The 12,613-nt window shown below is 41.0% G+C and overlaps 1 protein-coding gene across 2 annotated transcripts in view; it reads left to right on the plus strand.

The window, feature by feature from the left end:
• Nucleotides 1–12,613, plus strand: part of tnrc6c2 (trinucleotide repeat containing adaptor 6C2) — a 48,841-nt gene that overhangs the window by 12,423 nt on the left and 23,805 nt on the right. The window contains exons 2-4 of one of the 2 annotated variants that reach the window (XM_028418126.1): nt 72–172; nt 413–434; nt 9,207–9,602. In XM_028418126.1, the coding sequence (XP_028273927.1) occupies nt 110–172; nt 413–434; nt 9,207–9,602 (481 nt within the window). In that variant the 5' untranslated portion in view covers nt 72–109. The remainder of the gene's footprint in view (nt 1–71; nt 173–412; nt 435–9,206; nt 9,603–12,613) is intronic. The other variant, XM_028418135.1, reaches the window with a different exon arrangement.

A 12,613-nucleotide genomic window follows, 5' to 3' on the forward strand; every position in this document is an offset into this window, starting at 1 on the left:
TGAATCTGAATAACCCTTTGCATTCTCCTTGATGTTTCACTTCTTTGTCTTTTCATTTTTTTGTTTGACAGTGGAGAGAAGCTAGCAACAGAAGAAAGAGAACCATTTGATGGAAGAAAACAAAAAGAAAAAACAAGAAGAAAAGACCAAGAAGGACATCACTCAGAAAAAGGTACATGAACCTGTCCTTCTCACACAAAAACAAGACACAGCCTCACACACACACAGTTTACATTAAACCATTAAAAGATAAAAAAAATTAGCTTCAGCTGATTTGGTTCAAAAGTAAGCAGCACAAGTTTAAAATGCCCTTTCACTCTTACTACTCATGTACAACATGTTTTTATCATAACACTCTCACAGTTGATTGTTTTTTCTGTTGCTAAGTCTATTGTTCTATCCTCCTTTGCAGGCTGCTGATCAGAAACCCAAAGGTGAGCGTCATGATCAAGTAAATTGCTCTCATTTGCTGCCTTGTCTAAACTACATTCAGACCACAGATATACATTCTTTGTCTCTGATTAACACATGCTAAACCACAGAGGCATTCTCACAATTTATTCATGCATTATACACAGACTGCATTTAGCAGTCTTGTACACAGATGGACACACGTTTTGCACATGCATGCACAATTGTGCCGTTTGACTCTGTTTGTTGGACATACAGACATGTGCACATACACATCAGCTGCAAATACAGTGGAGTGTAATGCAGACTGACGCTCAGTATGCCCACAGCACCGGGCAGTGAAGCGTGAGGGTACCCAGACAGCTCACTGAGTGTGGTGTGGCTATATAGATGGGGGATGGGATAAAGAAAGGAGAGGATGAGTGGAATAAAAGGAAGGAATGGAGGTCAGTTTAAATGCAGTGTATAGCTGAAAGAACAGTGTCGTCATGCGCCCTTAGTGCTCTATTGCGGTATTTATATAGATTTTCTTTACATATTGCTAAAAAATTAGCTATAGTTTTATACTGAACAGCCAACAAAACACCAGGTGTTGCTGCTGCCATAGTTCGTTTTTCAAATTGAATTGTGTATTGTTGGGTTATTAAAAAAAGGTGTAGAAACTATATTCAAAGACAGAAAAACTTTTAAACAAGGTGACTGCCTTTAAATCTGCCCAGTGTGGCTGTTGGTGCCTGTTTTCCCCCAGTTTGAACAGCCGCTTGGCCATCTGGGTGTAACTGCGGCACTTTAACAAAGGTCAGCAAAGCTTGACTTGGACTCTGACCTGCTTATTTAATTACCGTCACTGTGTTCACTGCACTGTCCATGAGCTTGGCCTATTAACTAAGTTTCAAGGCTTTGCACAAAGCCAAATGCTTCTGATTTAAATAAGCATTTGATGCCAGTGTTCTTGCCTTTGAGTGATATGATAGAATACATTTCTAAGAGTAAAGAAAACACTCCACTAGACTTAGAATTCAATACATTTGTGTGATGACTGCATGCATTGTACTCTGACAAGGAGTGCTTGTCACAAATGTTAAAAATGAACAAGCACATTTTGTATTCAGTCATTCACACATGTAACCTGAGTTTAACAGCTACAGTTAGTCTGTTTGCCAATGAAGAGACTTAATAATGTGATTTAAATGGCTTGTGTTCTGCATGTTTTATCTTGTGTCTAAACTTGTACTAGTGACCATTGTGCAGCCTGTTTTAGAACAGTGACAGAGATTTGTAAACCTAATCCTGATATTTTATGGGAATGAAAGTAATTGGAGCTGTCATATTCATGAGCTTGATATCTGACCTGTGTTACTACAATCTTCTTCTGATTTTTCATGGTTTGTTCTAACTTTAGGTATTAGAAGACACATCAAGCTCGTTTCTACATATTTATCGTTGTATTTTAAAACTCAGAGTCAACAAAATGCTTTTTACTAGCCCAGTACTTTCTCTGCTACACTGTATCATTTGTAAAGTAGACTGTATAAAGCGTTGCTGCCAGGAGCAGAAAATGTTGAGGGTCATGAGGAAATATTGGAAGGCACTGCTTAGAAGAGAGGCCCATGCACAGGGCAGGGCTAAGAAGGAAAGGGTGGGAGTAGGGAAGAAAAAGGAAGTGCTGCAAGCTGTTTTGGGGCCAGATAAAAGCAAAAATGAAGGAAGAAAGTAATGAAGCAGTGAGCACTTCAGACGAGTGTCAAAAATGACCATCAAGAGTCAATGATGGCACTAATACAGCAGAGGACTAATGATATGGGAATTTATTTTATGGTATGTTTAATGAGAGATAGAGGGGAAAAGCAATACTCAATGAGAATGTGTCTGTGTGAATGTCGTGGCTTCTCATGCAGACAAAAAGATAGGGAAAGTACGGGAAAGGGGGCCTGTTTGAAGGCTAATCGTTCAGCAAGACTTCTGTGAGTTTGCCCATAACCTCCCAGCTGCAATATCATTTTAAAGGAAGGTGGCATCAACTGGAATGAGATGGGTTTTCATGCGTGACACTAAATAATGGAGGTGTGTGTATATGCAGGAAAGAAGAAAATCAGTATGCGGTAGTGATTTGTGTCTTTCCATCCATATCAGTGCATTCTGCCTTCCTTATACACTTTCAGAAATTCATAGTCACATACACATGCACACCACCTCCCCCATCTTCATAGTCTTTTTCTGCTTTCCTCTCGGCAGGCCTCCTTGGTCCCAGGCATTTCAATTTGTTTGCGGTAATCGATCTCAGCCTGGCGCGTTCATATGTATGAAAATGAGATAAAGCTTCGTCGCACTGGAATTAACTTCTCTGCCCCCTATTAGGCATGGAGCTTCACCAAATGCAAGGTTCCAGGAGGCAGTGTCCCATTGCCCCAGCCCACTTCCCCCTCTCACACACACACACACACATAAGCTGGACCTCTGATTCAGGGCCCTCCCACCCTCCCTCCTGGTCCCCATTACCTCAGAGGGATGCTGATTATTCACCCCCAGCACACGTGCAGCTTCATCCCAATCGCTGCCACCTCTGCAATCACAATCAGTCAGTTTGACTGCTACACATAGCTAACAACCTTGACAAAAGCATGCACATGCTACAAGCATGCACACACACACACACACAGGAGTATATATACAGTGTATATACCTAACTGTCAAACTGCAGATGTGTGTTCCTTGATTCCCAGTGTCATTAAAACACAGGATCACTCCTTCCTGCAATGTCTGTAAATGCTAAATGCTTACATTGTGAAATGTAAAAACAGCTAGGACAAAAATGTGCCATGTGGTTTTTGGCATTCACACACACATGCAAATTTTATTGAAGCTCTAAGAAAGTATGGCCCAGGAAGGAAGTCAGAAAACAAAAAGTACAGGTCGCTGCATGCAGGCACAGAAATCCAGAGTAATACTACAGTACGTCTGTTGCATTCCCCCAACCTGATAATCAGAAATCTCAGTTTTTGCTGCTCTTGTACGTTTTCACTGTTGAAAGGGTAGAGAATTATTGCAATCTTTGCCCCCCCTTGCCCTTCACTTTCTTCCGCATCCATGCTGTTACTTGCACCTGTTTCATTTTTTCCTTTATGCTTTACTCCATTTACTTGGTGTCACCATGGCAAAAACACCATTATATTGTTCAAGTTGGCGGGAGATGCACATAAATACAAGTGTGTCCTGTAATTTCAATGCAATTTCACATACTATTAATTGCATCAACACTTTTAAAATGGAATTTCATGAATTGCAATCTGATTAGAGGCTAATTTACTTTAGTGTTCATTGCGCCTTTTTCAGTTAACTACATTTATAAACACTCAATGAATTAATAGTGAATTGCTACGTCCTGTGGATTTATGACTGCCGAGCATAATTGTTTTCCCCCTACCCCCTATGTGCTCACCCCGCATGCATGTCAAGTGCAAGTCAAGACCATTGGCAGAGATGAGGGAAACAAGAGGGCCCGCTTAAACTTAAACAATGCTGTCCTCTGTGCATTGATGTTGTATGATCACTCACAAGGTGCTGACACGAGTGCCTGTTCGGTGCCTCTTGCACCATCCCCCATCATCCCCTTCTCCCCCTACAGTGAGCTGCATCATGTATTACGCAGATTAATAAGATGTAGCTTAGATGAGTGACAGTTCAGCCTGTGTTTTGAGGATAATCTGTTTGTATATACAGTGTATGTTTCTGTAAGGCTGATTGCTGAATGGCTACATATGGTTAGCCACTTACACCTATTATTGTCAAATAACAACAAAAAGTAGAAAAGGGCATGCTATTCTATCAGCTGAAGTTGGCTGAGGTGAAACTTTTTCTATTGTTTGGTTACAGTGTAAGGCTATACTGCAAAAAAAATAAAGTTATATTTGGGAACCTGAATGAGTGAGAGGTTCCTGAAACTCTAGTAACCCTATGGCCCAGTGGTGTGGTTCATGTGGTGAGATCTTCTGTGTGTAATCCAGGATACCTTGAATGTTATGTGGCTATGAAAATCGGAAGGAATGTGTCCTCAGGCAGTTGTTACCCTCAGGCACTGACCTGGAAGAGACGTGTAGTGTTGTGTTGTTAAAGGGTTAAAAAGCAAAAGGGTTTATTTGGCCCACATGGTCACAATCCTAACAGACAGCTGAGCAGAAGAACCAAGAATTGAAGGAGAAGTAAAAAAAAAATGAATACAAATGGGAGAGAGGGCAGAAGAGGCGTGGTAGGGGATGGGGTCACAAGAGGCACATGGAGGTGCATTAGGCAACTGTCTCTATAGCAACAGCCCATTGTAAAGATGGGTGAGGGGTGAGAAAATTTGCCTTTATTTTGTGTGTATATTAGGGAGTTTCTGTTTTTCTCTACCCATACTGACAGATGGGGCCTTCTTATAGATACACCCACTTGACCACTTGAGTTATATTTTAGAAATAGTCTCATACAGCTCACTTTACGATTTATTACCATCTGTTTTTTATTAGTGTTTACAGCATTATCAATACACTGAATTTAGCAATGTATTACTATTGGGTTAAATGCCTCATTGATAGGTTTGTTTAATCAATGAATACTTTCAGGTGAATGAGAAAAGGCATTAATTAAGATAATTGGAAGCAGTGCAGTTATCATGTTTTTGTACAGCGTTGCTTGGTTAGAGAATTTGGAGAAGGAAATGAAAGCTCTTGTTTTCAAATGCATATGTGCTTCTGCATGCATTGTTGTGATCTTATGTCTTGGAGAAATTGATTGGATCCGGTTTCACTCCTTTTGCATTGATCCACCTCTACCTTTCTACTCTCATAACTATAAACCTATGAAAACTAACATGTATTATTTTTGGTTTTTAGCTATGAAGAAGTTTTAAAACATTTAGTGTTTTCTTTACATTGTCTACTCCTCAGCTGTTAGTGGATTAAGAAATGCACCATTGTGTAGGGCATATAAGCCTATGTGTTGTGTCCGTCCCTCCCCCCACTATAAACATGGCTGCATAATAAAGTGGCTCTGCAGACAATAGACAGAGGAGATGTTGGAACCTGCACTGCCTGGCACTAGAGTCAGGGAACCAATCGGGTCTTTACAATAACTGATACCCCATCTCCTTTCCAATTGTGCCCTCTTCATGCATTTTCAATTCTATGTCTGGTTCATTCATGGTTTTCCTTTTCTGAAGTATAATATGCGCAGTTGCTATTCTTATTTTTAGACCACGGCTTTCACTTGTGTTCTCTTACTCCGTGTAATTAACCATTTAGTATAAAGAAAGGCTATAATTAAAACTTTGGTGCTAGGTGGCTGAGAGTGCTTCAGCTGGAGGGTTTAATGGAATGTACAGTGCTCTTGATACAGATGCTTACTTAATTATCTCTCATTTTCAGGTTCAGTTAGATGCACCGTGGGCCACAATCAGATCAGATAAAAGCCTAAATTTGGCATTGCGATTCTATTTGCTCATTTATTGCTGTTGCCTCAACAGTATTTACTGAAGACAGTGAAGATGGTAAAATGAATGCTCTGGCAGCAGTCAGGATTATTTGCCTAATCATTTCTTACCAGTGCAATATATAAAAGTTAGCTGTGTATAAGGAATTTGGATAGATGGCTCAGGAAGCTGAGAAATCTTGTTGTGAGTTTTTAATGTTATCAGCATGTCTGTCAACTTTTCTCATTTAATATTTAATCATGTACACATCTAAATAATTTCTCCACTCCCCCTCAGTTCTTCAAAAGCACCTTTGCATCCGTCATGGATTAAGAATCTCTCCCCTTTCAAAAGAATGATGTGTCTCATTAAATGTATTTATGTCTGTGCAGGGCAGAGAGGAGCAATGTCTCTTACATAGACAGTTTTTCTCACCCCTTACTCGTTCAGACTGCCACTTTTGCTGTTTCATTTTTATGCGTATGTGCACACATACACACATCGCTTCCTCTCTCAGGAGAATGTTAATTCTCATTCTCAGTTCTGACATACTTATTAAATACAGTTTACACAGAGGGTACACATTACCCGGATGGATTGTTAATGCATTACCGGTACTCTTTTTACAAATGATTATTCAAGGTTTTTTTACAGGTTTGATTGTCTATTGTATGGAAATAGTTAAGAGCTTGTGTTGGAGAAATTATGTAAATGTGGTCACCTAAAGCATAAGGGAGGTGCAGCCTGTATACATCTTTGGTACTATAACAAACCAGCCAGGGACTATATTAAGAGGTTGTGTATACAGCAGGCTTGAGCTTAAAGAATTGTGTCAATCTGTATCTGTCTTCATCTGGTCACAGTACCACAATAACTACATACAGTACATGGGTCTTTCTGATCAGGTTATGCTTGTTCCTCAGACGTCCCTCTGGCTCAGGAATGTTTCTTTAGTGCATCTATGAATTGCGCAGATTTGACAGATAACAGATTGAAAGGGGATGGCTTTGGTTGTGCAACTGTGAATGGCCTGAAACCAAGTAAATTTAAGAAAGCCCAGCCTCCAAGTTTATATATAGACAGTGAGAAACGATTGCAAAAACTGCATCTTGGTAGCTCCTGGGTCATAGGAAAATGCTGTCTGAAATCCATGTCCAGCTGTAAATAGTACTTAATTGCATTGTTTGAACAGGTACTGATATCTTAAAAATCAGTGACTGTAGTGATGTAGCAGAAAAAAATTAAACAAAAAAGACTTAGAAGGGGACATTACCATACAAATACATACAAAGAAACACTGCAATTGATTTAAAAATAAGATTCAACTAAATAGTATTGAAAGTACAAAGGTAGATAAGATGGAGGTGAAAGATTTGAAGCAAGGAGATGGAGGACTAGAAACAAGGAAATGTCAAGGTGAAGAGACAGAAACAAGATGGGGAAAAGGAGACAGAAAGACAAGTGATGAGGGATCAAGATGTATAAAGGCCCAGAAGGAGAACAGCTAGTGGAGAAAGAAAGGCAGGTGTAGAAAAAATGAAATGGAGAAATGGCTGTGAGGGTTATGGAGCAACCTGCTGATAGAAAGATGGGGCTAAAAAAGAGCGAAAGCAAAGGGGGCAGGGTGGTGTAGTGTAGTCACCATTCAGCTCTCTGACTGGCTGAGGCAGTGTCAGGCGGGCTGAGCTGAATTTAATCAGGGATGTGCGTCACAGGCTGCAGTTCCAAGCCAACAGCAAGCCAGATACTGCTAGAGGGGGGAGCCTTTCTGCCTTTCTTTCTGTGGTTGTTCACAGAAAGCGAACAAAACTCCATTGGTAGGGAAACTACAGAAAATGCATTTTAAGCTTTTCTGTCCATGTGGAAATGTGTGTCGATAATAACTAATATAGATGTTTAAGTTGTAAGTTGAAGTAGCCTTGGCTACTGCTAATGTGAATGTACTGTTTCTGTGCTTTAGCAGGTAGTAGTCTGAGAGGATCTCCATTTTTAGCCATGATTTGAGACAAGCACTTGGCAGGCACCGTGAATGCCTATGCGCTCTGAATTTATTTTAACCTATAGTGTGGTAGCATTGGCCTCTGTGCATGTCACTGTGAGGTTAATTGTTAGCACTGCAGGTGAACTGCATAGGATTGCTGTTGGAATAATTCCACATCCCATACTGGTCAGATTGAAGCTTTAATTAACAGATTATTTCTATCCCATTTATTTCCCACTTTGCAAAGCACCCACCCTCTCATTGCTTTCTTCATCTGCACATCTGAAAAAAACTTTTTCTATCTTCTACTACCTCATATGAGAGCAGTCTCAGCTGTTGTTGAGAATAGTCGCATCTCTGTAGGGACTATAGAAAACAACATCAACTATTTATCATGCATTTACTCATGGACCAAGACACTAATTGACAGCAGCTCTTTGGTCACTAGCTATTGGCAGTCAGTATAAAAGCAGCTATTTCTGCGCAGGGAACTCTCGGTTAATTTACTGCTATTCCTGCCTACCTCTCCACTCAAACCTATGTGTGCATACAGCCACAGACTCACACCAATATGCTTCTCTGGAAAAAAAATATTAAGGTGTTTTTTTTAGTGTAGCAGCACCCTGGAGAGGAAACTCTGGCTAGCCAATCTGTTTGGTTGCTAGCTATCCAGGTCCTGCTAATAATAACACCTTACAGGCTAACACTCAATTAGATGGCTGGCTGGTCACTGTAACCACAGGGAAGGGGTCAGACTGAGGCCAAACCAGCAGGGAAAGGTGTGTGAGTGTGTATGTGGGAAAAGAGCAAGGGAAGAGAGAGCATAATGAGGAGGAAAGAAGGTGTCTCTATGTGTTTGTGTGTGTTGCTGTTCAGTCAGCAGAAAAAATATGACCTTTTCATGGCGTGCATCTGGGCCAGTAACATATGTTCAACAACAGAATGCATGAGGCAGTTAACTTAAAGCAATAGTCCACACAAGCAGTGCATGGAGAAATAGATGCAGTGAAAGCTTCCAAACACCTGCAGAGCACTATTCATAAAAGACAATTCACTGTCCAGTGACAAAATGTAATTTATAGTGTGTACATGTTTTTGGAGGTAAAACATGTTGCTAGCATCTTCCTCAACCTATACTAATATATGTTAACTTCATGACATAGCCTTATATTGTCCTGTATCGAAGACATAAAACAACTAGCTATTATTTCCTATATCCTTTGTACCAAGTCAGTGCTGTCCCACACAAATATAACTCATGGTTTATAAAGGACTGATAGTAAGTTAACCCAGACATTAATACCTTGCTACCTGCATGTGTCTTTCTGTGTGTGGATGCTTGTGTGCCCGTGTATTGTATCTGTCCAGTGCCAGAGCCTGATCCCACTAAGCCCAGTCCCGGCCCATCCCACCTCCACCCCGCCAGCCCCACGCTGCTCCTCTCCTCTTCTTCTGGCAATGGCAAGCGTGCCCCCTGCAATAGCCAGCTCCCGACTCAGACTCCCTCTCAACAGCAGTGCCAGTTGTCCTCTGCCAGTGCTCGCTACCCGCCCAGAGAGGTGCCCCCGCGCTTCCGTCAGCAGGAGCAAAAGCAGCTACTGAAGAGAGGCCAGCCACTGCCTGCAGGAGCCTTCAGCGCTCTCACTCTCTTCTCCTCCTCTTCCTCCTCCTCTTCACTCTCATCATCTTACTCTTCTTCTTCTACAACTACCAGCAGCACTACCCCAAACTCTGCCACGTCCAGTGCGGGCAAACACCACCCAGGTTTGTGTCAGCATAGTAAAAACATTGCCCTGGAATGGATTTCTGAGCTTTTGTTTTCTTCTAATCTTAACATCATAAAAATGTTGTTAAATTTAGTCACTTTTTTGCATGTTGGCTGACTCGCAGCTTTGTAGGTAGAATAAATAATCATGATTGTAATTATAGTTTAACAGCAAACATTATCTTTCTGTCAGTGGAAAATATTGGAAGGATACTGCACCTAACTCTGTGTAGTTAGGCTGACAGAATTCAAACATAACAATTAAGTCCCCCAAGATTTGAGTTGACTGCTTCCTTGCTCTTCCCTTTTCCTTTCAAAGGTATTCTGACAGAGTTCTCATGGCTGTTTCCAAAGTATGTCTGAGGCATATCAGTGTGCAGGGCTAGATTGTGGTGTTTTAAAAACACTGGCAGTAATAATGCAAATCCAAGAGTTTGGTCTGAGTGAAAAGAGAATGGATATGTTGTTTTATCCGTTGCATGCACTTTTCCCCAATTCACTGCAACACTCAGACCTCTGTAGCCAGCAGAAGGTTTTTAATGAACCTCCCCCCTTGGCCTCTAACTGAACCTGCCTTAAAGTGATTTGTGTGCACTTGTATGCAAGTAATTTACAGCTAAATAATGGTGAGACAAGACAATAAGACAATCATTTTTATAGTAGTTAGGACATTTTCCTTTTTATGTGTTTACTCCCGTGTTACTACAGTATCTGTAGTGCGTATCTGTGGCATTCTGAACATGTGTTTGTGAAGGACATACCTGTCTGTGAAGTAATCACAAACATCTGCCAAATGTACACAGACACCAAAGCTTTAGTATCTCACATGCTCTTGACATAGATAGTATAGAGACGTAGATGTCAGAATATCTCTCTAACACATCATGCAATATTTTTATGATAAGCTATTTGAGCAAGAGCTAGCATGAGCATCTGCTTGCATCCTTGTAGACTTCCTTTCTTTGTTTTGATCAATGCTGCTTTGCTGCTGGGTGCCGCCATTCATTATTGACTCAACATTTACTGTGAGAACACTGGGCACTCGGTAAAAGGATCTGCAGCAGCTGTGATGCTACAGAAGCAACTGGCCTCTGTGCTCTGTTGTTCTGTATACATATCAAACATATGATTATGGTCCATGTAGATGTAGGATAAAATCCTCCCAATATATTATACTAATATGCTCCCTCTGTGCTGAACTATTTAATGCAGGGCTTTCTCATCTGTGGGCCAGGATCTAAATTTGGCCGCAGGCTTAGTTCACTGAAGAGAAGCAATATGGCTAAGCCTTTAGAATTAAAAGAATATGTCTATCCTTTGGGCTCCACACTAGTTAGGATCCCCTGGTTGAGTGTATTAACCTATAATGTCTTCATTATTGTCCTAGTTCAGCAGTTGTTGTCCTGGTTGGCCTTTGCCTCTTTCTGGTTTTCCCAGGGGCCTCCGAGTACAACACAGCTTGTGGCAGAGTAGCCATTGGCAAGGTTTCCACCTCCTTTCCACTCTTGTTCTTGTCCCGAGGGCTTCCAGTCCACAGTCTGTTCTTTTCTGTCTGCTCAGCTAATAGCCTCAAGCCAGCGCCCCCGTTGTTGCATGATTCTAGCATACATAATTTAGAGAGTGGACATTGCAGTTAAATGCAGCACTTCAGGCCTGAATTCCCTACTTTATTCTTTACTGTCTTTGTAGTAGATTAATTGTTAAATACCTTGCTCTGTCAGATGGATCATGTAGGCACTCGTTAAATTACAGTTCAAGAGATAAATAATTGTGTGTCAGATTTGAGAATTCATGCCATTCCCATATGATGATAAATATGGACCCATGGTTTTCTTTCCTATTTATGTATGTTTAGGATGAACCTTGTTGTGAGGACAGACAGTTTTGACCTCTAGTGAGGTTACTGAGGCCCTAAGGGATGTGTTGATGTGGCGGTTCACTTTTTTATATGTAAACACAAACACATGTATATAGATGTATTGACTGTGCAGCATTGAGAACACAGTAGTCTGACCTAGTTGTGTCCTCTCAGATCTGTGTTTCCCTTGCAGGCCAGCTGGCTCAGAGTTTAAAGGGTACAGTCACACATACACATACTTTACAAGCATTCACTGTTAATTAGTATGGTAGTACGTCCGACTTTGGTTAAATGCATTTCCTCTAAAGAAAACGAGAAGCTAAGAGGTAAATAAGGCAAATGTGGATTAAGTGTGTATATGTGCATATATAATTGAATAACATTCCTATAGGCTGTCACACAACACCCTTTTCACCGAACCTAAATCCCCCCCCCCCCGATTCAAGGGCATGTATTCACACACCACACCCCGACATAACCTCTGCTCTCCCCACTCCATTTAATTGTCCTACCAGACACAGACCCCCTGTCCCATTCCCATCCCTCTATTGAACCCATCTCTCCAGCTGACTCTGGACCATTAAGTAGTCCGGAGCAGCCAGCAGCCATCCAGACAGGCTCCCCAGTAGCAGGTGCTGGAGCGGGGGTCTCTTAAGACTGTGGGAACTGCAGCTGAACAGCTGTTTGCTGGTCACCCAGACAGAGCATGTAGCCAGAAGGCACTCTGTCGGGTGCTGTTAAAACACTTGGCCCTTTCATTTGGCCCCTTTTGATTTGCAGGTAGAGTGGGCTGAATTTTAAATAAGTCTTAAGTTTAAGTCTTAGTGTAGGTGTTGCTTTTTGTAAAATAAACTATGGCGTTTATATAAGGGGTATTTTGTTTAAAAAGCCTAATTTTGTAATTTAATTTTTGTAAGAGATTATCTTCTCCAAGTACCATCTTATAAAAATGCAGGTTTGTTTATTCAAACATGGTACCATTAAGATAAGGTAAAAAAACTACTCATTAGATCTGAGTTACTTGTATGTTTTAAAGTCATAAAATAAGACTACTTGTCTAATGAAGCAAAGGAGGTATAGATTGCCCTATGTACTCAAGCTGTGACACACACTCGCACATACAAGTGAGAGAACCCCCTAGTGGCTTCATTA

Source organism: Parambassis ranga, chromosome 1 (assembly GCF_900634625.1).
Source record: "Parambassis ranga chromosome 1, fParRan2.1, whole genome shotgun sequence".
Classification (NCBI taxonomy): Eukaryota; Metazoa; Chordata; class Actinopteri; family Ambassidae; genus Parambassis; species Parambassis ranga.